Source organism: Coregonus clupeaformis, chromosome 13 (assembly GCF_020615455.1).
Source record: "Coregonus clupeaformis isolate EN_2021a chromosome 13, ASM2061545v1, whole genome shotgun sequence".
NCBI classification, from domain to species: Eukaryota; Metazoa; Chordata; class Actinopteri; order Salmoniformes; family Salmonidae; genus Coregonus; species Coregonus clupeaformis.
In genome coordinates, this window is record NC_059204.1 from 20,986,922 (window position 1) to 21,013,595 (window position 26,674).

Sequence of the window (26,674 nt, forward strand, 5' to 3'; positions counted from 1 at the left end):
GTATATGATACACTGCCGATTTTGCAGGTTTTCCTACTTACAAAGCATGTAGAGGTCTGTAATTTTTATCATAGGTTCACTTCAACTGTGAGAGACGGAATCTAAAACAAAAATCCAGAAAATCACATTGTATGATTTTTAAGTAATTAATTTGCATTTTATTGCATGACATAAGTATTTGAACACCTACCAACCAGTAAGAATTCCGGCTCTCACAGACCTGTTAGTTTTTCTTTAAGAAGCCCTCCTGTTCTCCACTCATTACCTGTATTAACTGCACCTGTTTGAACTCGTTACCTGTATAAAAGACACCTCTCCACACACTCAATCAAACAGACTCCAACCTCTCCACAATGGCCAAGACCAGAGAGCTGTGTGAGGACATCAGGGATAAAATTGTAGACCTGCACAAGGCTGGGATGGGCTACAGGACAATAGGCAAGCAGCTTGGTGAGAAGGCAACAACTGTTGGCGCAATTATTAGAAAATGGAAGAAGTTCAAGATGATGGTCAATCACCCTCGGTCTGGGGCTCCATGCAAGATCTCACCTCGTGGGGCATCAATGATCATGAGGAAGGTGAGGGATCAGCCCAGAACTACACGGCAGGACCTGGTCAATGACCTGAAGAGAGCTGGGACCACAGTCTCAAAGAAAGCCATTAGTAACACACTACGCCATCATGGATTAAAATCCTGCAGCGCACGCAAGGTCCCCCTGCTCAAGCCAGCGCATGTCCAGGCCCGTCTGAAGTTTGCCAATGACCATCTGGATGATCCAGAGGAGGAATGGGAGAAGGTCATGTGGTCTGATGAGACAAAAATAGAGCTTTTTGGTCTAAACTCCACTCGCCGTGTTTGGAGGAAGAAGAAGGATGAGTACAACCCCAAGAACACCATCCCAACCGTGAAGCATGGAGGTGGAAACATCATTCTTTGGGGATGCTTTTCTGCAAAGGGGACAGGACGACTGCACCGTATTGAGGGGAGGATGGATGGGACCATGTATCGCGAGATTTTGGCCAACAACCTCCTTCCCTCAGTAAGAGCATTGAAGATGGGTCGTGGCTGGGTCTTCCAGCATGACAACGACCCGAAACACACAGCCAGGGCAACTAAGGAGTGGCTCCGTAAGAAGCATCTCAAGGTCCTGGAGTGGCCTAGCCAGTCTCCAGACCTGAACCCAATAGAAAATCTTTGGAGGGAGCTGAAAGTCCGTATTGCTCAGCGACAGCCCCAAAACCTGAAGGATCTGGAGAAGGTCTGTATGGAGGAGTGGGCCAAAATCCCTGCTGCAGTGTGTGCAAACCTGGTCAAGACCTACAGGAAACGTATGATCTCTGTAATTGCAAACAAAGGTTTCTGTACCAAATATTAAGTTCTGCTTTTCTGATGTATCAAATACTTATGTCATGCAATAAAATTCAAATTAATTACTTAAAAATCATACAATGTGATTTTCTGGATTTTTGTTTTAGATTCCGTCTCTCATAGTTGAAGTGTACCTATGATAAAAAATTACAGACCTCTACATGCTTTGTAAGTAGGAAAACCTGCAAAATCAGCAGTGTATCAAATACTTGTTCTCCCCACTGTATATGTTGGGGCTGCAGCTGACTACAGCTAATACTCAATTTTATAAATTGGGTGTTGACAAACTTCCAATTTTCATTTGCCCAGTGGTTACCTCTTACAATGTGACCACCACTCCACACACCTTTTTGAAAAAATAAGCAGCCCTTTTACAAAAAAATATATATTATTTTTGAGCACTGTTCAGAGTAAGGTGACTGGTAAAACCAAGGCTACTGTACACAGTGTTCATTCATAACTCTTCAAATTGATCCTATGGATTTGGTTCGTGTTGCTCACCGTTGGCCCTTTGCTTCTGTCTGTAAAAGGGATTATTGATCTAGCCCAGATGCCTCCAACTATCCTGTTGCCTCACCCTGGGGGAACAGGTACTCCCACTTTGGACCGCATCACCTACATCCCTGGAGCTCAACCCCCTTTCCCTCCTAGGCCTTTCAACCAAGCCTCCATATCTCCAGGTGAGGACCCCATCCTGCCCCAACCCCGACCTGACACCCCTCTTGTTCCTTTATACCCTCCTCCTAACCCCACAGCCCCTTATGCACTCTGCCCTGCTGCACTCCCCTGAGCTCTGAGAATCTGAGCGTACCTCTACGCACCTCTATGGACCAGATCTAAATAAACACATAGTTCAGTAACTTCTCTTCTCAAAATCAGACTTTCGGTTTGCCTCATTTATTGGGAAATGTAAACAATAAATTAAAAATAGTTAAATTTGAGGTCAACATCACGGTGGGACACTCTTCTCTCTGTCTTGTCAGGCATTCACAACAGCACTGTGTGCTTAAGGCGGCCCAACCACTCTTCTTACCCCTCAGCGATGGTGTCCTAAGTAGAGATGGTGTGTAAACCTACTGTGTGTGTTGTCTGTATCTTTGTGTCTACAGGCCACCAAGCCCACCTCGCAGCTACTGCAGCGGCCAACCAGGAGCGAGAACGAGAGAGGGAGCGTGAAAGAGAAAGGGAGCGAGATCGAGAGCACCGAGAGAAAGAGAGAGAAAGGGAGCACAGGGAGCGGGAACAGGAGCACAGACAACGAGAGCGTGAGCGAGCAGTGGCTGCAGCGGTTGCCAATGACTACATGCGTGGAGGTGAGACTCATTGTCATTATATTGTATATTGCTGTACAGTGTCATCAATAATACAGAAATGTATGTGAATGTGAACAATTTAATAGTAGTTTATTTCGATTGAACCTGGCTGGACAGATGCTCTTCCGGAGTTAAGGATTTATGTAGCCTGGCTTTTGCACAGTGGTGGAAAAGCCATTATAAGCTTCTATCTTTGAATTGCTCTTCTCTGTTATTGAAGTCTACTCTTATTTGTCCCCCAGGTCCAGGGCAGCCAGACAGACCAGGTAGCCGTGGTTACCTGCGTAGCCCCTCCCCCTCTATGAGGTCACAGGATGCCCAGCAGCAGCGGCCCAGCATCTTCCAGGGAGCCAACAGCAAGGGTGTCATCACCCCTCTCATGTGAGTCTAAGCATGCTCTTCTCTGGCCTCATAAGCCCTGACCTCACCTCATGTAAACTCTGAGTCTTAGTGTGTATGTGTACTGTTAATCCATTCTTATGGGCATACTTTCAGTTGCACGTTAGGAGCATACCTGCCTGCACTAAATGTTTTATAATGTTATGCCGTTTGCAATGAAGACCCTCACAAAACATAACAGCCCTTCTTACCCTCTACCTTGTTCTATATATATATATATATATACAGTGAAGGAAAAAAGTATTTGATCCCCTGCTGATTTTGTACGTTTGCCCACTGACAAAGACATGATCAGTCTATAATTTTAATGGTAGGTTTATTTGAACAGTGAGAGACAGAATAACAACAACAAAATCCAGAAAAACGCATGTCAAAAATGTTATAAATTTATTTGCATTTTAATGAGGGAAATAAGTATTTCACCCCTCTGCAAAACATGACTTAGTACTTGGTGGCAAAACCCTTGTTGGCAATCACAGAGGTCAGACGTTTCTTGTAGTTGGCCACCAGGTTTGCACACATCTCAGGAGGGATTTTTGTCCCACTCCTCTTTGCAGATCTTCTCCAAGTAATTAAGGTTTCGAGCCTGACGTTTGGCAACTCGAACCTTCAGCTCCCTCCACAGATTTTCTATGGGATTAAGGTCTGGAGACTGGCTAGGCCACTCCAGGACCTTAATGTGCTTCTTCTTGAGCCACTCCTTTGTTGCCTTGGTCGTGTGTTTTGGCTCATTGTCATGCTGGAATACCCATCCACGATCCATTTTCAATGCCCTGGCTGAGGGAAGGAGGTTCTCACCCAAGATTTGACGGTACATGGCCCCGTCCATCGCCCCTTTGATGCGGTGAAGTTGTCCTGTCCCCTTAGCAGAAAAACACCCCCAAAGCATAATGTTTCCACCTCCATGTTTGACGGTGGGGATGGTGTTCTTGGGGTCATAGGCAGCATTCCTCCTCCTCCAAACACGGCGAGTTGAGTTGATGCCAAAGAGCTCGATTTTGGTCTCATCTGACCACAACACTTTCACCCAGACTATGGTCCCAGCTGCCTTGAGATCATTGATAAGATCCTCCCGTGTAGTTCTGGGCTGATTCTCACCATTCTCATGATCATTGCAACTCCACGAGGTGAGATCTTGCATGGAGCCCCAGGCCGAGGGAGATTGACAGTTATTTTGTGTTTCTTCCATTTGCGAATAATCGCACCAACTGTTGTCACCTTCTCACCAAGCTGCTTGGCGATGGTCTTGTAGCCCATTCCAGCCTTGTGTAGGTCTACAATCTTGTCCCTGACATACTTGGAGAGCTCCTTGGTCTTGGCCATGGTGGAGAGTTTGGAATCTGATTGATTGATTGCTTCTGTGGACAGGTGTCTTTTATACAGGTAACAAGCTGAGATTAGGAGCACTCCCTTTAAGAGTGTGCTCCTAATCTCAGCTCGTTACCTGCATAAAAGACACCTGGGAGCCAGAAATCTTTCTGATTGAGAGGGGGTCAAATACTTATTTACCTCATTAAAATGCAAATCAATTTATAACATTTTTGACATGCGTTTTTCTGGATTTTTTTGTTGTTATTCTGTCTCTCACTGTTCAAATAAACCTACCATTAAAATTATAGACTGATCATTTCTTTGTCAGTGGGCAAACGTACAAAATCAGCAGGGGATCAAATACTTTTTTCCCTCACTGTATATATCACACACACACACACACACACACAGTGCATTCGGAAAGTATTCAGACACCTTCCCCTTTTCCACATTTTGTTTAGTTACAGCCTTATTTTAAAATGGATTAAATAACTAAAATTCCTCATCAATCTACACACAATGACAAAGCGAAAACAGGTTTTTAGAATTTTTTGCAAATTTATAAAAAGAACAAAACAGAAATACCTTATTTACATAAATATTCAGACCCATTGCTATGAGACTCGAAATTGAGCTCAGGTGCATCATGTTTCCGTTGATCATCCTTGAGATGTTTCTACAACTTGACTGGAGTCCACCTGTGGTAAATTCAATTGATTGGACATGATTTGGAAAGGCACACACCTGTCTATATAAGGTCCCACAGTTGACAGTGCATGTCAGAGCAAAAACCAAGCCATGAGGTCGAAGGAATTGTCCGTAGACTCTGAGACAGGATTGTGTTGAGGCACAGATCTGGGGAACGGTACCAAAACAATTCTGCAGCTTTGAAGGTCCCCAAGAACACAGTGGCCTCAATCATTCTTAAATGGAAGAAGTTTGGAACCACCAAGACTCTTCCTAGAGCTGGCCGCACGGGCAAACTGAGCAATCGGGGGAGAAGGGCCTTGGTCAGGGAGGTTGACTAAGAACCTGATGGTCACTCTGACAGAGCTCCAGAGTTCCTCTGTTAAGATGGGATAACCTTCCAGAAGGACAACCATCTCTGCAGCACTCCACCAATCAGGCCTTTATGATAGAGTGGCCAGACGGAAGCCACTCTTCAGTAAAAGGCACATGACAGCCCGCTTGGAGTTTGCCAAAAGGCACCTAAAGACTCTCAGACCATGAGAAACAAGATTATCTGGTCTGATGAAACCAAGATTGAACTCTGGCCTGAATGCCAAGCGTCACGTCGGGACGACACCTGGCACCATCCCTACGGTGAAGCATGGTGATGGCAGCATCATGCTGTGGGAATGTTTTTCAGCGGTAGGGACTGGGAGACTAGTCAGGATCGAGGGAAAGATTAACGGAGCAAAGTACCTCAGACTGGGGCGAAGTACCTCAGACTGTATGGGTGGTCCCGGGGATCGAACCCACTACCCTGGCGTTACAAGCGCCATGCTCTAACAATTGAGCTACAGAGGACCACAGGTGATTGTGGAGGCCATTTCATCTGATGCAGCACTCCATCACGCTCCTTGGTCAAATAGCCCTTACACAGCCTGGAGGTGTGTTTTGGGTCATTGTCCTGTTGAAAAACAAATGATAGTCCCACTAAGCCCAAACCAGATGTGATGGCGTATCGCTGCAGAATGCTGTGGTAGCCATGCTGGTTAAGTGTGCCTTGAATTCTAAATAAATCACAGACAGTGTCACCAACAAAGCACCATCACACCACCTCCTCCATGCTTCACGGTGGGAACCACACATGCGGAGATCATCCATTCACCTACTCTGTGTCTCACAAAGACACGGCAGTTGGAACCAAAAATCTCAAATTTGGACTCATCAGACCAAAGGACAGATTTCCGCTGGTCTAATGTCCATTGCTTGTCTCTTCTTCATATTGGTGTCTTTTAGTAGTGGTTTCTTTGTAACAATTAGACCATGAAGGCCTGATTCACGCAGTCTCCTCTGAACAGTTGATGTTGAGATGTGTCTGTTACTTGAACTCTGTGAAGCATTTATTTGGGCTGCAATCTGAGGTGCAGTTAAAACCTCTTAAGGATCTGACTCTTTTTATTTCCAATTTCCGCCTAAAATGACATACCCAAATCTAACTGCCTGTAGCTCAGGACCTGAAGCAAGGATATGCATATTCTTGATACCATTTGAAAGGAAACACTTTGAAGTTTGTGGAAATGTGAAATGAATGTTGGAGAATATAACACATTATATCTGGTAAAAGATAATAGAAAAAAAAAAAACATGTGTTTTCTATTTTTTGTTTAGTTGCATCAGCTTTGAAATGCAAGAGAAAGGCCAGACAGTGATGTAGGAATATAGGTGTAATTTAGATTTAGTCCACAAGATGGCAGCATTGTGTGTGCAAAGTTTCTGACTGATCCAGTGAAGGATTACATCACTACACAATATTTTGTATCAAGTCTGCAAGGAGTTTTCCCAAATGTTCCGAATTGGTCAATTTATACAGTTTCAAGTACATAACTATAGAGAACATACAAAAATGCTATGGTAATTTTATTTTTTATTTTACACACTCCCAGGAATGTCATACATGGTGGATCATTAGCTTCCCTACAGAAAATACACTAACCTTCACACATCTAGATGGCCGGAGGGAGATGTGGTGTGGGGTGTGGAGCAAGAGACAGCAGGGTGTCAAACTATAGAACCCAGTTCCTACATTTGAATATAAAAATAGATTTTATAAAACAAAACTATGCTACATTTTATCTCTGGGACCATCAGGACAACAAATCCGAGCAAGATTACTGAATGTAAGTACATTATTTACCTTAAGAGGTGAATGTATCAAACCAGTTGCCGTGACAAAAGTGTTTTGTTGTGCACTATCCTCAAACAATAGCATGGTCTTTTTTAGCTCTAAAAGCTACTGTAATTTATTTTTATTTATTTTTTATTCGCCTTTATTTAACCAGGTAAGCCAGTTGAGAACAAGTTCTCATTTACAACTGCGACCTGGCCAAGATAAAGCAAAGCAGTGCGATTTAAAAACAACAACAACACAGAGTCACATATGGGATAAACAAAACGTACAGTCAATAACACAATAGAAAATCTATATACAGTGTGTGCAAATGTAGTAAATTATGGAGGTAAGGCAATAAATAGGCCATAGTGCAAAATAATTACAATTTAGTATTAACACTGGAGTGATAGATGTGCAGAAGATGATGTGCAAATAGAGATACTGGGGTGCAAAATAAATAACAATATGGGGATGAGGTAGTTGGGTGGGCTAATTACAGATGGGCTGTGTACAGGTGCAGTGATCGTTAAGCTGCTCTGACAACTGATGCTTAAAGTTAGTGAGGGAGATAAGAGTCTCCAGCTTCAGAGATTTTTGCAGTTCGTTCCAGTCATTGGCAGCATAGAACTGGAAGGAATGGCGGCCAAAGGAGGTGTTGGATTTGGGGATGACCAGTGAGATATACCTGCTGGAGCGCATACTACGGGTGGGTGTTGCTATGGTGACCAATGAGCTAAGATAAGGCGGGGATTTGTCTAGCAGTGATTTATAGATGACCTCGAGCCAGTGGGTTTGGCGACGAATATGTAGTGAAGGCCAGCCAATGAGAGCGTACAGGTCACAATGGTGGGTATTATATGGGGCTTTGGTGACAAAACAGATGTCACTGTGATAGACTACATCCAATTTGCTGAGTAGAGTGTTGGAGACTATTTATTTTGTAAATGACATCACCGAAGTCAAGGATCGGTAGGATAGTCAGTTTTACGAGGGCATGTTTGGCAGCATGAGTGAAGGAGGCTTTGTTGCGAAATAGGAAGCCGATTCTAGATTTAACTTTGGATTGGAGATGCTTAATGTGAGTCTGGAAGGAGAGTTTACAGTCTAACCAGACACCTAGGTATTTGTAGTTGTCCACATATTCTAAGTCAGACCCGCCGAGAGTAGTGATTCTAGTTGGGCGGGCGGGTGCAAGCAGAGTTCGATTGAAGAGCATGCATTTTGATTTTACTAGCGTTTAAGAGCAGTTGGAGGCTACAGAAGGAGTGTTGTATGGCATTGAAGCTCGTTTGGAGGTTTGTTAACACAGTGTCCAATGAAGGGCCAGATGTATACAAAATGGTGTTGTCTGCGTAGAGGTGGATCTGAGAGTCAACAGCAGCAAGAGCGACATCATTGATATACACAGAGAATAGAGTTGGCCCGAGAATTGAACCCTGTGGCACCCCAATAGAGACTGCCAGAGGTCCAGACAACAGGCCCTCCGATTTGACACATTGAACTCTATCTGAGAAGTAGTTGGTGAACCAGGCAAGGCAGTTATTTGAGAAACCAAGGCTATTTAGTCTGCCAATAAGAATGTGGTGATTGACAGTGTCGAAAAGCCTTGGCCAGGTCGATGAAGACGGCTGCACAGTACTGTCTTTTATCGATCGCGGTTATAATATCGTTTAGGACCTTGAGCGTTGCTGAGGTGCACCCATGACCAGCTCGGAAACCAGATTGCATAGCGGAGAAGGTACGGTGGTATTCGAAATGGTCGGTGATCTGTTTGTTAACTTGGCTTTCAAATACTTTCGAAAGGCAGGGCAGGATGGATATAGGTCTGTAACAGTTTGGATCTAGAGTGTCACCCCCTTTGAAGAGGGGGATGACCGCGGCAGCTTTCCAATCTCTGGGGATCTCAGACGTTACGAAAGAGAGGTTGAACAGGCTAGTAATAGAGGTTGCGACAATTTCGTCGGCTAATTTTAGAAAGAAAGGGTCCAGATTGTCTAGCCCAGCTGATTTGTAGGGGTCCAGATTTTGCAGCTCTTTCAGAACATCAGCTGTCTGAATTTGGGTGAAGGAGAAGCGGTAAATTGAACACTGCAATTAGATTAACACGATTTTAAGCTTTCTGCCCATATAAGACATGTCTATGTCCCGGAAAGTTGGCTGTTGTTTACAACTCCATTCTAGTCACATATCGCGTATTGAGCAGCAACCGTCCCGGTATAGGGACACCGATCCTGTAGAGGTTTAACTCGAATGAACTAATCCTCTGCAGCAGAGGTAACTCTGGGTCTTCCTTTCCTGTGGCGGTCCTCATGAGAGCCAGTTTCATCATAGCGCTTGATAGTTTTTGCGACTGCACTCCGGATTGACTGACCTTCATGTCTTAAAGTAATGATGGACTGTCATTTCTCTTTGCTTATTTGAGCTGTTCTTGTCATAATATGGACTTGGTCTTTTACCAAATAGGGCTATCTTATGTATACCACCCCTACCTTGTCACAACACAACTGATTGGCTCAAACGCGTTAAGAAGGAAAGAAATTCCACAAATTAACTTTTAAGAAGGCACAACTGTTAATTGAATTGCATTCCAGGTGACTACCACATGATGCTGGTTGAGAGAATGTCAAGAGTGTGCAAAGCTGTCATCAAGTCAAAGGGTGGCTACTTTGAAGAATCTCAAATAAAATATATTTTGATTTGTTTAACACTTTTTTTTGGTTACTACATGATTCCATATGTGTTATTTCATAGTTTTAATGTCTTCACTATTATTCTACAATGTAGAAAATAGTGAAAATAAAGACAAACCCTGGAATGAGTAGGTGTCCAAACTTTTGACTAGTACTGTATATATACTGAACAAAAATATAAACGCAACATGTAAAGTGTTGGGCCTATGTTTCGTCAAATCAAATTTTATTTGCCACATGTGCCGAATAAAACAGGTGTAGACATTACAGTGAAATGCTTACTTACAAGCCCTTAACCAACAATGCAATTTTTATATATATATAAAAAAGTGTTAAGTAAAAAAATAAAAGCTAATAACTAAAGAGCAGCAGTAAAATAAAATAACAGTATACAGGGGGGTACCAGTGCAGAGTCAATGTGCCGGGGCACCGGCTAGTCGAGGTAATTGAGGTAATATGTACAGTGAGGGAAAAAAAGTATTTGATCCCCTGCTGATTTTGTACGTTTGCCCACTGACAAAGAAATGATCAGTCTATAATTTTAATGGTAGGTTTATTTGAACAGTGAGAGACAGAATAACAAAAAAATCCAGAAAAACTCATGTCAAAAATGTTATCAATTGATTTGCATTTTAATGAGGGAAATAAGTATTTGACCCCTCTGCAAAACATGACTTAGTACTTGGTGGCAAAACCCTTGTTGGCAATCACAGAGGTCAGACGTTTGTTGTAGTTGGCCACCAGGTTTGCACACATCTCAGGAGGGATTTTGTTCCACTCCCCTTTGCAGATCTTCTCCAAGTCATTAAGGTTTCCAGGCTGACGTTTGGCAACTCAAACCTTCAGCTCCCTCCACAGATTTTCTATGGGATTAAGGTCTGGAGACTGGCTAGGCCACTCCAGGACCTAAATGTGCTTCTTCTTGAGCCACTCCTTTGTTGCCTTGGCCGTGTGTTTTGGGTCATTGTCATGCTGGAATACCCATCCACGACCCATTCTCAATGCCCTGGCTGAGGGAAGGAGGTTCTCACCCAAGATTTGACGGTACACGGCCCCGTCCATCGTCCCTTTGATGCGGTGAAGTTGTCCTGTCCCCATAGCAGAAAAACACCCCCAAAGCATAATGTTTCAACTTCCATGTTTGACGGTGGGGATGGTGTTCTTGGGGTCATAGGCAGCATTCCTCCTCCTCCAAACATAGCGAGTTGAGTTGATGCCAAAGAGCTCGATTTTGGTGTCATCTGACCTCAACACTTTCACCCAGTTCTCCTCTGAATCATTCAGATGTTCATTGGAAAACTTCAGACGGCCCTGTATATGTGCTTTCTTGAGCAGGGGGACCTTGCGGGCGCTGCAGGATTTCAGTCCTTCACGGCGTAGTGTGTTACCAATTGTTTTCTTGGTGACTATAGTCCCAGCTGCCTTGAGATCATTGACTAGATCCTCCTGTGTGGTTCTGGGCTGATTCCTCACCGTTCTCATGATCATTGCAACTCCACGAGGTGAGATCTTGCATGGAGCCCCAGGCCGAGGGAGATTGACAGGTCTTTTGTGTTTCTTCCATTTGCGAATATTCGCACCAACTGTTGTCACCTTCTCACCAAGCTGCTTGGCGATGGTCTTGTAGCCCATTCCAGCCTTGTGTAGGTCTACAATCTTGTCCCTGACATCCTTGGAGAGCTCTTTGGCCTTGGCCATGGTGGAGAGTTAGGAATCTGATTGATTGATTGCTTCTGTGGACAGGTGTCTTTCATACAGGTAACAAGCTGACATTAGGAGCACTCCCTTTAAGAGTGTGCTCCTAATCTCAGCTCGTTACTTGTATAAAAGACACCTGGGAGCCAGAAATCTTTCTGATTGAGAGGGGGTTGTTGTTATTCTGTCTCTCACTGTTCAAATAAAGCTACCATTAAAATTATAGACTGATCATGTCTTTGTCAGTGGGCAAACGTACAAAATCAGCAGGGGATCAAATACTTTTTTCCCCTCACTGTACATGTGTGTAGAGTTAAAGTGACTATGCATAAATAATAAACAGAGTAGCAGCAGCGTAAAAGAGGGGGATGGGGTGGGGGTGGTGGGGCAGTGCAAATAGTCCGGGTAGCCATGATTTAGCTGTTCAGGAGTCTTATGGCTTGGGGGTAGAAGCTGTTGAGAAGCCTTTTGGAACTAGACTTGGCGCTCCGGTACCGCTTGCCGTGCGGTACCAGAGAGAACAGTCTATGACTAGGGTGGCTGGAGTCTTTGACAATTTTTAGGGCCTTCCTCTGACACCGCCTTGTATAGAGGTCCTGGATGGCTGGAAGCTTGGCCCCAGTGATGTACTGGGCCGTACGCACTAAGTCCCCTGTAGCTCAGTTGGTAGAGCATGGCGCTAGCAACGCCAGGGTTGTGGGTTCGTTTCCCAAGGGGGGCCAGTATGAAAATGTATGCACTCACTAACTGTAAGTCGCTCTGGATAAGAGTGTATGCTAAATAACTAAAATGTAAATGTAAATGTAGTGCCTTGCGGTCGGAGGCCGAGCAGTTGCCATACCAGGCGGTGATGCAACCAGTCTGGATGCTCTCGATGGTGCAGCTGTAGAATCTTTTGAAGATCTGAGGACCCATGCCAAATCTTTTCAGTCTCCTGAGGGGAAATAGGTTTTGTCGTGCCCTCATCACGACTGTCTTGGAGTGCTTGGACCATGTTAGTTTGTTGGGGATGTGGACACCAAGGATCTTGAAGCTCTCAACCTGCTCCACTACAGCCCCGTCGATAAGAATGGGGGCGTGCTCGGTCCTCTTCTTTTTCCTTTAGTCCACAATCGTCTCCTTTGTCTTGATTACGTTGAGGGAGAGGTTGTTGTCCTGGCACCACACAGCCAGGTCTCTGACCTCCTCCCTATAGGCTGTCTCGTCGTTTCGGTGATCAGGCCTACCACTGTTGTGTCATCGGCAAACTTAATGATGGTGTTGGAGTCGTGCCTGGCCATGCAGTCATGAGTGAACAGGGAGTGCAGGATGGGACTGAGCACTCACCCCTGAGGGGCCCCCGTGTTGAGGATCAGCGTGGCGGATGTGTTGTTACCTACCCTTTATTCCTGGGGGCGGCCCGTCAGGAATTCAAGGATCCAGTTGCAGAGGGAGGTGTTTCGTCCCATGGTCCTTAGCTTAGTGATGAGCGTTGAGGGCATTATGGTGTTGAACGCTGAGCTGTAGTCAATGAATAGCATTCTCACATAGGGTTCCTTTTGTCCAGATGTGAAAGGGAAGTGTAGAGCGCAATAGAGATTGCATCATCTGTGGATCTGTTGGGGCGATGTGCAAATTGGAGTGGGTCTAGTGTTTCTGGGATAATGGTATTGATGTGAGCCATGACTAGTCTTTTCAAAGCACTTCATTGCTATAGACGTGAGTGCTACGGGTTGGTAGTCATTTAGGCAGGTTACCTTAGTGTTCTTGGGCACAGGGACTATGGTGTTCTGCTTGAAACATGTTGGTATTATAGACGCAGACAGGGAGAGGTTGAAAATGTCAGTGAAGACACTTGCCAGTTGGTGAGCGCATGCTCGGAGTGCCTGTCCTGGTAATCCGTCTGGCCCTGCGGCCTTGTGAATGTTGACCTGTTTAAAGGTGTTACTCACATCGGCTACGGAGAGTGTGATCACACAGTCGTCCGGAACAGCTGATGCTCTCATGCATGTTTCAGTGTTACTTGCCTCGAAGCGAGCATAGAAGTAATTTAGCTCGTCTGGTAGGCTTGTGTCACTGGGAAGCTCGCGGCTGTGCTTCCCTTTTGTAGTCTGTAATAGTTTGCAAGCCCTGCAACATCCGACGAGCGTTGGAGCCGTTGTAGGACGATTCGATCTTAGTCCTGTATTGACGCTTTGCCTGTTTGATGGTTTGTCGTAGGGCATAGCAGGATTTCTTATAAGCTTCCGGGTTAGAGTCCTGTTCCTTGAAAGCGTCAGCTCTACCCTTTAGCTCAGTGCGGATGTTGCCTGTAATCCGTGGCTTCTGGTTGGGGTACGTACAGTAACTGTGGGGACGACGTCATCGATGCACTTATTGATGAAGCCAGTGACTGATGTGGCGTACTCCTCAATGCCATCGGAAGAATCCCGGAACATATTCCAGTCTGTTTTAGCAAAACAGTCCTGTAGCTTAGCATCTGCTTCATCTGAGTCACTGGTGCTTCCTGCTTTAGTTTTTGCTTCAGGAGGATAGAATTATGGTCAGATTTTCCAAATAGTGGACGAGGGAGAGCTTTGTATGCGTCTCTGTGTGTGGAGTAAAGGTGGTCTAGTGTTTTTTTCCCCTCTGGTTGCACATTTAACATGCTGGTAGAAATGAGGTAAAACAGATTTAAGTTTCCCTGCATTAAAGTCCCCGGCCACTAGGAGCGCCGCCTCTGGATGAGCGTTTTCCTGTTTGCTTATGGCCATATACAGTTCATTGAGTGCGGTCTTAGTGCCACCATCGGTTTGTGGTCATAAATAGACAGCTACTAAGAATATAGATGAAAACTCTCTTGGTAGATAGTGTGGTCTACAGCATGTCATGAGATACTCTGTCATGCTATTCATCCGCCGCCATCACCTCATGTTTCAGCATGATAATGCAGGACACCACATCACAAGGATCTGTACACAATTCCTGGAAGCTGAAAATGTCCCAGTTCTTCCATGGCCTGCATACTCACCCATTGAACATGTTTGGGATGGTCTGGATCGACATGTACAACAGCGTGTTCCAGTTCCCGCCAAGATCCAGCAACTTCGCACAGCCATTGAAGCGGAGTGGGACAACATTCCACAGGCTTCAATCAACAGCCTGATCAACCCTATGCGAAGGAGATGTGTCGCGCTGCATGAGGCAAATGCTTGCACACCGTTCTGGCGCTCCACGTCCTTTCCAACCACTCCGCTACAAACCGCTCTGCGCTCACAGGGGAATAAACTACTGCTCCATTCATTTAAAATCACAATTTAACCAACACCCATCTATTTTTCTGACTACCTGGACCTACCACTTGGTTTTGAAGTATTGAAACCAAACCATATGATTTGAATGAGAAGTATTTTAATAAACATGAAAAGGTGAATGTAAGAAGCGCTCAACATTTCAAAAAATGATACATGTCATATTAAACAGCATGTAAACACTCTAAATAGGTCAGGAGCCAAACACGGCGCCTAAGAATGAATGAAAATGAATTATTTAGACAATTATTTCAAGGCAATATCCTACAAAGAAATACATTGTGAATACATTTGCGAGTGCGACACAATGGGCTGGTAGGGACATAAAGAGCTCAGCATTTAAACAACATTTCGTTGTATTAAATCATTATAGTCTATAAATTGCGCATATAGGCTGTGACTTACTTACAATTACAGTGAGGGAAAAAAGTATTTGATCCCCTGCTGATTTTGTACGTTTGCCCACTGACAAAGAAATGATCAGTCTATCATTTGTCAAAAATGTCAAAAATGTTATAAATTGATTTGCATTTTAATGAGGGAAATAAGTATTTGACCCCCTCTCAATCAGAAAGATTTCTGGCTCCCAGGTGTCTTTTATACAGGTAACGAGCTGAGATTAGGAGCACACTCTTAAAGGGAGTGCTCCTAATCTCAGTTTGTTACCTGTATGAAAGACACCTGTCCACAGAAGCAATCAATCAATCAGATTCCAAACTCTCCACCATGGCCAAGGCCAAAGAGCTCTCCAAGGATGTCAGTGACAAGATTGTAGACCTACACAAGGCTGGAATGGGCTACAAGACCATCGCCAATCGGCTTGGTGAGAAGGTGACAACAGTTGGTGCGATTATTCGCAAATGGAAGAAACACAAAATAACTGTTAATCTCCCTCGGCCTGGGGCTCCATGCAAGATCTCACCTCGTGGAGTTGCAATGATCATGAGAACGGTGAGGAATCAGCCCAGAACTACACAGGAGGATCTTGTCAATGATCTCAAGGCAGCTGGCCCAATAGTCACCAAGAATACAATTGGTAACACACTACGCCGTGAAGGACTGAAATCCTGCAGCGCCCGCAAGGTCCCCCTGCTCAAGAAAGCACATATACAGGCCCGTCTGAAGATTGCCAATGAACATCTGAATGATTCAGAGGAGAACTGGGTGAAAGTGTTGTGGTCAGATGAGACCAAAATCGAGCTCTTTGGCATCAACTCAACTCGCCGTGTTTGGAGGAGGAGGAATGCTGCCTATGACCCCAAGAACACCATCCCCACCGTCAAAAATGGAGGTGGAAACATTATGCTTTGGGGGTGTTTTTCTGCTAAGGGGACAGGACAACTTCACCGCATAAAAGGGACGATGGATGGGGCCATGTACCGTCAAATCTTGGGTGAGAACCTCCTTCCCTCAGCCAGGACATTGAAAATGGGTCGTGGATGGGTATTCCAGCATGACAATGACCCAAAACACACGGCCAAGGCAACAAAGGAGTGGCTCAAGAAGAAGCACATTAAGGTCCTGGAGTGGCCTAGCCAGCCTCCAGACCTTAATCCCATAGAAAATCTGTGGAGGGAGCTGAAGGTTCGAGTTGCCAAACGTCAGCCTCGAAACCATAATGACTTGGAGAAGATCTGCAAAGAGGAGTGGGACAAAATCCCTCCTGAGATGTGTGCAAACTTGGTGGCCAACTACAAGAAACGTCTGACCTCTGTGATTGCCAACAAGGGTTTTGCCACCAAGTACTAAGTCATGTTTTGCAGAGAGGTCAAATACTTATTTCCCTCATTAAAATGCAAATCAATTTATAACATTTTTAACATGTGATTTTCTGGATTTCTTTGTTGTTATTCTGTCCCTCACTGTTCAAATAAACCTACCATTAAAATTATAGACTGATCATGTCTTTGTCAGTGGGCAAACGTGCAAAATCAGCAGGGGATCAAATACATTTTTCCCTCACTGTAAATAGAAATTAAACGAAAAATGCCTTATTAGTAGGCTCAGTCTACAGTGCCTTTTTGAATTAATTTTTTTAAACACGAGTTTGGCCAGAGTCTGTGGCTTCAGGCTCATGTGATGGTGCCTGGAGAGCAGGCCAGCAGCGGAGAATATCCTCACTCCTTTGGGAATCTCACTCTGCGCTCTAGTACAATTTGGTATGCTCTGCTCCTCGCTCTGCTCCAGCTCTGCTCACATACTCTGGTGGTCACACAAGATACTGACTGGTTTTCTGATCCATGCCCCTACTTTTATTTTTTAAAGCTATCTGTGACTATCAGATGCATATCTGTATTCCGAGTCATGTGAAATCCATAGCTTTGGGCCGAATGAGTTTATTTCAATTTACTGATTTCCTTTATATGAGCTGTAAATCAGTAACATGTTAGAAATTGTTGCATGTAGCGTTTATATTTTTGTTCAGTGTATATATAAATAATATCAATACATAATGTTAACGCCTCGATCACACCGATAGTGTCATTGCATTTTGCTACACCAGAAGTACATTCATTTCCAATGGAACGCTGCGTTTGCCTTGCAGCGTTGCAGAGGCAGTTGCAGTGCGTTCTGTGTGGTGCATATGTTGGATTTATCGAACGTATGCATGAAACTGTATGCGTAGACAGCTTGACAGAAATGGTAGCAGAAGGTGAATGTTGAACTTTTGTTCGACACATATCCAGATGCTGCTGCATACCATTTTGCGGGATGGCGCTGTCGGTGTGATCGAGGCGTAACCCTCTATCTCTCTCTGCCCCCTCCAGGCCGGCAGCAGCAGCAGCCCAGGCAGGAGCCCGCTACAGCACTGCAGCCGATGCCCTGGCTGCCCTGGTGGATGCCGCCGCCTCCGCCCCTCAAATGGACGTCAACAAGGGCAAGGACTCCTCCAAGCACGATCGAGACGACGACATGTCTTTATCATCTGCGGCGGCCAGGCGGCAGCACGAGCTGCAGCTGGAGGCAGACAGGCGCTCCATGCAGTCTCCCTACGGCCCCATGTCTCTGCCAGGGGGGAAACTCCACCCAGGATACGCTGAGGGGCCCGGTGGTCCCCAGGGGAGTAAAGACAAGGGTCCTCCCAGCAAGTCACGCATCGAGGAGGAGCTGAGGACCAGAGGAAAGACCACCATCACGGCCGCCAACTTCATTGACGTCATCATCACGAGCCAGATCGCCTCGGACAAGGACTCCCGGGAGAGAAGCTCCCAGAGCTCCGACTCCTCCAGCAGCTGTGAGTCTTCCACATAGAACAACATAGAACAGGGAACAGTATAGAACGTAGACACGATGGGACAGATGGGATGGAAGCCAGTACTGTAACACTGCTGTGGTGGGTGGATACCTGGATATAGATTTGGTTTGCGTTTTAATTCCCAACATTTCTAACATGTAAGGCTTAACAACATAGCAAATAACAAAAAAAATATATATATATAATTATAATATCTCATATGTTAGTGAGAGGGTTGTTTTTAAAGTGTGTCTGTGCCTGGCCCTGCAGTGTCGTCCAGTCGGTATGAGGTCCCCAGTGGAGGAGCTATCGAGGTGATCAGCCCAGCCAACTCTCCAGCCCAGTCCCAGCAGGAGAAGCAGCAGCAGCAGGACGACAGGGAGAGGGCCGACAGGGACAGGGCCGCACAGGCAGCAGCACAAGGTGAGATGGCTCTATATACTGTGAAACATACAATAATAAGATGTGTTCTCAGTGCTGGTTTCCCTGACACAGATTAAACCTGCACCTGGACTAAAAAAAGCTTGCTCAATAGTGAATATCTATTGAAAGTGCATTTCAGTCAAGGCTTAATGTGTCTGGGAAACTGGCCCTTACTGACCGGTAAAGCTCTATAGATGCCATATATGGAGACTTGACTTGAAGTATTCTCTTGACGCTCTCAATCACTCCCTTTCTCAAGTACTGTTTTCCTTTTCCAAGGTTTAAGTTACCTACCATGTCCTACTTGATTACAGTACATTCTCTGTACTGAACTGACTTCTAATACTAAATTGAACCGGCTCAGCTCTACAAGCTGTATTGAATTCAGGTTACAACTGCAGAGGCATACAGTATCTTATAGTGATGATAGGGAGTAAACATACTACAACCCGAATGACTCTTCACCCGAGTCATCTGAGTACAACAGATATAGCAGACGATACCATTCCATTCCCAACTAGCCCCCGTCTGGTCACCAGACCGCTCCACAATCTATTTCTGTCCGCTGGAGGCAAATGTGTATCAGCTGGTGCTGGAATACAGTGCAGTGCTACCCCTCCTCTCCCTCATCTCCCCCTCCCCCAACTCAGTCTGGTGTGTGTGTGTGTTTGTGGAATATTCTCACTCAGCAGCTGGCATGCGTCCCTTTGACATGAGCCGCTACCGACAGTCAGCGGAGTCACAGCAGCCCCCCTCCTCCCAGGCTGACGGAGGGTACTCCCAGTCCCCGCAGGTCCCCAAGACCCACCGAGTCATGACCCTGGCTGACCACATCTCGGTAAGATACTCTGGTAGCTTTCCACGGTTGCATGCCATGTCATTGCATGCGCAGTCGGGCATCAGATAGCTATAACATATTATGTGGCTATCTAATATGTTAAACAGGTCTGAGAGATCTGGCAGGCATCTGCAATGTAGTCAGCCTGGAACGCACCCACTGACTGAAGAAGAGCCCAATGACTCATTAATTCATAGCCCTTTTTAACTGGAATCCTGAATCCTGAGGCAAACAATCCATATTCTGTGTAACCAATACAAATGACTTTACCAAAAATGTATGTACCTCCTATACCACTTTTTGTTGAGTTATGATATCTTGAGTGATCCATCGACTGAACTGCAAATTATGATCTGAACAACTCTGACAACAGCCTCTCCTAGACATCTTAATAGAGAAATACTTTTAAGAGTAGTGACTGAAAATGGATGTATGCCTCCAAGTAATAACATCTCCCCGATGTCTGTCCTTTTGTCCTCTCCTCTTTCTCCTTTATAGCATATCATCACCCAGGACTTTGCCAGGAACCAGGACCCTCCTCAGTCCTCCACCACCATCTCCTCCACTGCCACCACCACTTTCCAAAGTGCCCAGCTGCCCGTGTCTATCTTGGGCCCCGGGGGCCGTGCCAAGGGCCCCAGCCGCTACAGCCCAGAGAACCAGGCCCAGGCCCCATCACACCACCAGAGACCCACACCCAGCAGAGTGTCTCCCGATAACGCCCCTGACAAGCCCAGAGCCAGGTACAGTAACAGCACCCGCCGGTAGCCCAACACAGCCTCTTCACCAAGCCAGCCTGGGACATGGTCATTAGGGTACACCATAGCAAAATGTTTTGCAACAAAAAACAAAAACTTGTATTCAGGTAAAAAAAAAACATTTTCTCCCTACTGAACATAACCCTGGTGGTGCACCTCTGACCATTCCATCAGATTCTCACTTTTCCCTCTCTTCCTCTGTGCCTCCCCCAGACCTGGTAAATCCCCTGATCGGGGTGGCAGGGGGGCATTGGAGAGCTATGAGCCCATCTCCCCTCCCCAGAGCTACCAGGATAAACAACAGGAAGCCAGAGAGCAGCAGCAACCCCAGAGACGAGAGGCTGACCAGCCTGAGATGAGGTGTGTAGGACTGGTATATCTTCATACGTAGTGGGTGTACTCGCATTTGTTTATATTCACGTAACGTTGGCTTTCAATGTTATAACTAGGCATATCTGTATGGTTCGGTATCTTTAAGGTTTAAGTGACAAACCGAAAAGCATAACATCATTTTTGTTGTATGTCTACATACATTTGTGTGTGTGTGGATACTAGATACCTTCCCCTGGCACATGGATTCAGTGCCCATGGGCAGAATGTGTCTTGTGGGCAGCTGTGACCCATTTGGCTTGCCAACAGAGTGGAAACTGGGGAGAGGTGCCAATGGCACACTAGCCTACCTGACTCTTAACCCCTGTGGTGGCCTTTCTCTGGTTACAGGGGTGACTCTCGCTCCCCTGGCAGTGTCAGCTACCTGCCCTCCTTCTTCACCAGGCTGGAGAACACCTCCCCTATGGTGAAATCCAAGAAGCAGGAGATCATTCGTAAGTTGAACTCCTCTTGTGTCAGTGATTCTGATGTTGGTAAGTGTGCTCTCTTCTTATCTACCTTGTACTTACGTCATTTAAGAAAGCTTGCCATGATGGAAATAATGTAATAATTTGATGGAACTCAACTTATACAGTATTATATTAATATATAATGGGATGCATTGCACTCATTTCTCATTTTCACAAGGGAAAACATTGTAATAGGAAGGCATACTGTAAAACGACTAACAATTAACTTTGTCTTTAGCGCCATTTTAGTTTGTCAGACATTTTGTTTACTGTACTATCATTTCTCCTTTCAGGAAATGCACAACCAGGCACAGAGATCTTCAACTTGCCTGCTGTGACCAGCTCAAGTGAGTGTAGATATTTCTAACAACATAGGATCCCATTCTATCACCATACAAACTCTTCTCATATTCAAACAAACTAGAATCATTTAAACCAGCCACTTGTGGGTAGTGTTCAGTAAGCACCAAAATGGAATAAAATACATTTAAACACGTTTCAAAATGTTTTCTGTTTGCATACCCTAATGAACACGACCGTGCTGGCTGCTCCATGTCTTCCCTGTCTAATCAGCCTGTGTGTGCGTGTGTTTGGCCCTCCAGGCAGCGTGAACCCCAGGAACCACTCCTTCAGCGACCCGGCCAGTAACCTGGGCCTAGAGGACATCATTCGCAAGGCCCTGATGGGCAACCTGGAAGAAAGGCCAGAGGAGCACCAAGGAGGGCCTCAGCCCAGCTCTAACACCCCCAGCAACGAGGCCCGCCAGGAGGCCAACCCTTCACCTAGCATGGGTCAGTGGCAAACAACCACACCAACTAAAACCCATCATGGGAATCAAATTATTTTAATTTCTGATATTTAGAACAAACTCACCAGACTAGTTCTAAGCTTTTGCTAACTCTCTTGCATTATTGCTAACACTCTTGTATTTGTCTGATTGTCCAACAGGCAAACATAAACAGCAGAGCAAAGCCAACAGCCGAAAGTCAAAGTCGCCCAACCCAGGCCAGGCATACGCAGCAGCAGGAGGGGAGCGGCCCTCTTCAGTCTCTTCCGTCCACTCAGAGGGAGACTACCACCGGCAGCCCCCGGCCTGGTCCTGGGAGGACCGGCCCTCATCCACAGGTACATTAGGCCCTTAGCCCCATATAAACCCTGTCTGTCTGGCCATTTGTCTGTACACCATTCCACATTAACAGCCACACAGGTATTCAGAAATCTGGATTGTATTTTCTTGTCTCTCAAAAATTTATTTTCAGCCTGACATAAGACACAAATGAACAATCTGAATCCCTCTAACGACAATCCTGTCTCACTTTACTCTCCAGGCTCCATGCAGTTCCCCTATAACCCCTTGACCATGCGCATGCTGAGCAGCACACCCCCCACCTCCATGCAGGCCCAGCAGCCTCCACCTGGAGGCCCTCCGGGACCCCAGCAGCAGCAGCAGCAGCAGCAGCAGCGTGTATGGGAGCGGGAGCCCCTACTGTCGGAGCAGTATGAGACCCTGTCAGACAGTGACGACTGAGCCCTGCCACTAGAGTCCTACCTGCCCCCCATCCCACCCCAGAGGAAGGGCAGGCCTCTCAGTACAGGCCTGCATGCCCACCCCCTCCCCCCAAAACTATCCTCACTCACTGGTGCTGATCGAGTGTTGGGAGAACAGGGGGTATGGCGGTGTCCATTTCGGTGCAACAGCGCCCTCTAGCTGCCAGCAGGAAGAAAGGCAGCAAGTGACTTCTGACTGGCTGGAATCTTCAGGATAGACTGACTGACTCACTTTATGTCCAGAAGCTTTGATAGACACAGCCTGTCAGGACAGCGAACGCCTGAGTGGAAGATATGATGAAAGATTAAGATGAAGAACTTGTAATGTAAAAAGATGAAAAAACCCAATGTTTTTTTGTGGTCTTTCTATAAAGAAATGTTTTTGTCTTTAAGAAAAATCATTGTATGTAAATAGTGAAACCTTTTGCAGTGTTTTTTTTTCTGAACTTGATTATTTCTCATTTTAGTGATGCTTTTAAATGGATCCACTTTGTTATTGAATGAATTGGGGGGGGGGGGTTTAATCTTGAATATCACAGTCGGTCTCTCCCTGTCCATCTCTTACCCCCCACCTATCTAGCACCACAGTGAAGCTGAGAGACACAGAACCTGTGGGTTGTACTTGATAATGAGTGGGGAACAGAGAAGTGTAGGAGGCGCCCTAACCACCAAGCACCACCAAAGCCTGAATATTGTGGACATAAGTGAATGAAACAAACATGTTAACATTTAAATTACGGCTTTGTAATTTGATGCCTGTCTTTGCAACACTGTGGAGAAAGATGATGCATGGATCTAACAATATTCCCCCTGATCTAGAATTTAAAGAAAGCTTTTGTCAGTCCGTCACCACACCCTTGAGAAAAACAAAACCAATGTCTTTGGTACAAGTTGAGAACACTGGTGTAGGAGCAAGCAGAAAGGCAAAAGAAGACTAATTAATAAGCTTGACGTTGTCCCAAGTTGTTTCTTCTACTCATGACTACTTTACTTCTGGGCCCCCATGTTGATCTGAACTCTGTCATTGAGCCAATAGTTTTTGGATTAAGCTGGCCACCACCACGGTGGGTGTACTGTATGGCGCACAGTCTGACCCGTAGCTGTCCCTCTAGGGTTTCCAACAAGTGCAGAATGTTCTACTTACAGTACTCTGCAACCCATGTTGTCAAGGTAACTAAAGTACATCAGGAACCTTTTTTTAGAGGTTCGCCGATGCCTTGTGGCTGGAGAAAAATAAGGCAGCTTTAAACACATTTTCTCAGAGCTATACGTTGATGTTTTTTTGTTATGTTTCCGTAGTCCCTCTTAACTTTTTTTTATACTGTCTTGACAGAAAACCGATTTGTGTGATTTGTCTTTTATGTTTTAGACAAAAAAAGACAACTAACCAAACATAAATGGTCTGCACCATTGTTGCACTTTTTGCTTTGTAACCTTTGACAACAAAAGCATACTTTCTACCTGTTGTATAACTTATTCAAGCTCCTGCAGAGGATTGTACTGAGATGTGCTTTGACTTTGCCCATCACTCATGGAAACCTGGATGTTTATGACTGAGTTCCTGTCTTCTCTTGTAGCTGGTACATGGTTTTGTAGTGTGACACATGCATTGCAGTTTTACTTTTGTGTAGGGTACAGTCAAGATGTTAAGGAAGAGTAGTTTTTTTGCTGTCATGGTGACTATTCAAATCCATGGCCTCGTAATCTATTCTCTCAATATTCAAGATTTATATCAACCGTTTTTTGGCAACAGACATGTAGCTTCTTTAAATGTTGAATTATGACTAGGTCAGCATTGATAATGACAGTAATGTTCCATTGAAAGACCTTTATGTCCGGATATGTGAAAGCATACCATGTGTTTTGGTTCTCTCAGCTTTTGCTTTGCTTAAATAACAATCCCAATCTGCTCTAAACCAGATCTTTTCATTTATTTTCATTTTCTTTTTGCTTTTGAATTGTTAAGTCCTAGAGCTGATGTTCTGATTTTTTTCCTATCATTTTCAACATCAGTTATTCAACATCCTATTTTTGATGGGATGTCAAGTGTTTACAACGGCAATGACAAAAAGTTTACAAAACTTGAATCTTAAAAAAGAAAATCGAAATGAAGCCAGAAAATAATTAGTGCGTCTTTTCAGCTTGATGGCTGTGTCCACAATGGCAACCTATTCCCTATATAGTGCACTACTTTTGACCAGAGCCTGTGGACCATATAGGGAATAGGGTGCCATTTGGGTGGCATCCAATCTGTCAACATCCAGTGCTAACTTTTTTTGGCTGTTTTAAAATTTGAGACTTGAAAACCCATGTATCCCGTGATGTTGAAATGCAATGTTTGTATCGCACAATGTCTCTTAGTAGTCTATTACAAGAGTTCAGACCAATCAATAAAGTGGGTCAGTTCTCCACCTCAAACGTGTGCATCTTTGTTTCATTCTCTGATTGGTCATTGGCTTACAGGTTCTGAGACCTCCATCACTTAGCCTCTCGGCCTAGCCCTAGACTAACGGCTCATCTATAATGACTCCTTACAGTATAGTGAAATGACCACAACAAAACAATCAACTTTCATTGCTAAAATGTTTTATTTGGTATGCCGAAGAACCCTCAACGGAACAGCCTTTTCACATTCCTGCTGAAGACCAACAGATGGTATATCAGGGCAAAAGCCAGCAGCAACAGCCACAGAGTGGTGGTAACTCTGCGAGTGCAAGTTGTTTTTGTGTGGCGAGGAGAGAGCAAGGTCGCAGATGCCCTGATCCCTCTGCGTTTCTGGTCCAATTGTAGCAATCTTTTGTTTGGAACGTGTGATCTTTACCATGAGGTACGCCTGAAACACAAGACAACTTTTTTTAGAGAACAGACACGAATGATAGGGGTTAAAGTTCTAGTCTATGCTGTTTCTCATAGTTGTTTGACAGATCTGCTCTTTTTTTTCTTTTCTTTTTTGTGGTATTTTAGTCCCGTTTTCTCCCCAATTTCGTGGTATCCAATTGGTACTCAGTCTTTGTCCCTGCCGGCCAAACCCTCCCCTAACCAGGACGACGTTGGGCCAATTGTGCGCCGCCCCATGGGTCTCCCGGTCGCGGCCATCTGCGACTGAGCGACAGATCTGCTCTCTCACCATATGTCTTCCGCTCCCCGGTCTCTTCAGCAGCCTGAAGGCCCACAGCAGGAGGTGGGCAGGGTCCTGGCCGGGTCTCGGGGTCACGGCTCAGGGTCGGTGCCCATTCGGACCATGACCAGTGGCTGGCCCAGGGAAAATAGCAGGAAATGCATCCTGAACCCACCCAGCCAGAGAGACATAGGGAACAGTTAAAGTTAGATGAGGACTGTACCTGGTCTATAGACACAAACTGTATAATGTAAACTGATCACAACAAAAAGTTGATAGCCTATTTGTTGTATAAGCCAAGACAGTCAGTTAGCCTAGCATCCATTTGGGGTTTTAAAGATACATTCTAGTCAATGTGTGCTAGGGGCCTCCTGAACTGGGCAGTCCCACCTCCTGAATACCTCACAACCCTCTGCGCATGGCAGACTCAGGCTTTTTAAGCCAGATGGCTGGCCCCTCTTAAGTCCATCATGAGGATCCTGGATGGGGGCAGGCACCCTGGTCCATCCTTCTGCAATGACCTGAGATCTCAACAGCTCCCTCCCTCATCCTTTCCAAGTTCCTGAAAAATAGGAAATGTATCACTTAAAGCAGTCCGGTGGTCTTCAATTCAGAAAATGTAATTTGAGAAACTAATGTAAGTGCCCAGGTATAGGATTGCAGCTTGGTATAAAGCACTACACTCAACAGTCTACTCTTATAGAAACACCTATTTCTTACATTAAACATATACCACCTTTGCATTGGAGTCAAATTCATCTCAGTAATTTAAGGGATAAATACAACCTAAACATGCTCCAAGAAATAGAAATAAAGCAGCTAGAGAAAACTGTCACTCTCCTGAACATATTTTACATCGACATTTTAGTCACTTATCCAGAGCGACTTACAGTGCATACATTTTTGTACTTTTTCGTACTGGCCTTTGAACCCACAAACCTGGTGTTGCAAGCGCCATGTTCTATCAACTGAACCACACGGGACCCACACACATATTGCTCAGGATCAGCAGGGCAGGCCAGTCAACCGT

At 45.2% G+C, this 26,674-nt stretch overlaps 1 protein-coding gene and 1 long non-coding RNA gene across 9 annotated transcripts in view; one reads left to right on the plus strand and one right to left on the minus strand.

Annotated features, from left to right (window-relative positions):
* LOC121579440 (nuclear receptor corepressor 1) overlaps nucleotides 1-24,944 on the plus strand; it is a 127,420-nt gene extending 102,476 nt beyond the window's left edge. For 5 of the 8 annotated variants that reach the window (XM_041894028.2, XM_041894032.2, XM_041894033.2 and 2 more), the window contains 13 exons: nucleotides 1,900-2,049; nucleotides 2,479-2,682; nucleotides 2,925-3,063; nucleotides 17,654-18,120; nucleotides 18,391-18,543; nucleotides 19,233-19,381; nucleotides 19,880-20,124; nucleotides 20,353-20,499; nucleotides 20,860-21,002; nucleotides 21,272-21,325; nucleotides 21,581-21,769; nucleotides 21,927-22,103; nucleotides 22,307-24,944. In XM_041894028.2, the coding sequence (XP_041749962.1) occupies nucleotides 1,900-2,049; nucleotides 2,479-2,682; nucleotides 2,925-3,063; nucleotides 17,654-18,120; nucleotides 18,391-18,543; nucleotides 19,233-19,381; nucleotides 19,880-20,124; nucleotides 20,353-20,499; nucleotides 20,860-21,002; nucleotides 21,272-21,325; nucleotides 21,581-21,769; nucleotides 21,927-22,103; nucleotides 22,307-22,506 (2,417 nt within the window). In that variant the 3' untranslated portion in view covers nucleotides 22,507-24,944. The remainder of the gene's footprint in view (nucleotides 1-1,899; nucleotides 2,050-2,478; nucleotides 2,683-2,924; nucleotides 3,064-17,653; nucleotides 18,121-18,390; nucleotides 18,544-19,232; nucleotides 19,382-19,879; nucleotides 20,125-20,352; nucleotides 20,500-20,859; nucleotides 21,003-21,271; nucleotides 21,326-21,580; nucleotides 21,770-21,926; nucleotides 22,104-22,306) is intronic. The other 3 variants (XM_041894031.2, XM_041894029.2, XM_041894034.2) reach the window with 3 other exon arrangements.
* On the minus strand, nucleotides 22,988-26,674 carry LOC121579442. Its single transcript, XR_006002916.2, has 3 exons — nucleotides 26,584-26,674; nucleotides 25,654-26,206; nucleotides 22,988-25,359 (listed from the first exon to the last, which is right to left on the minus strand). It is a non-coding gene; the product is annotated as an uncharacterized LOC121579442 (long non-coding RNA).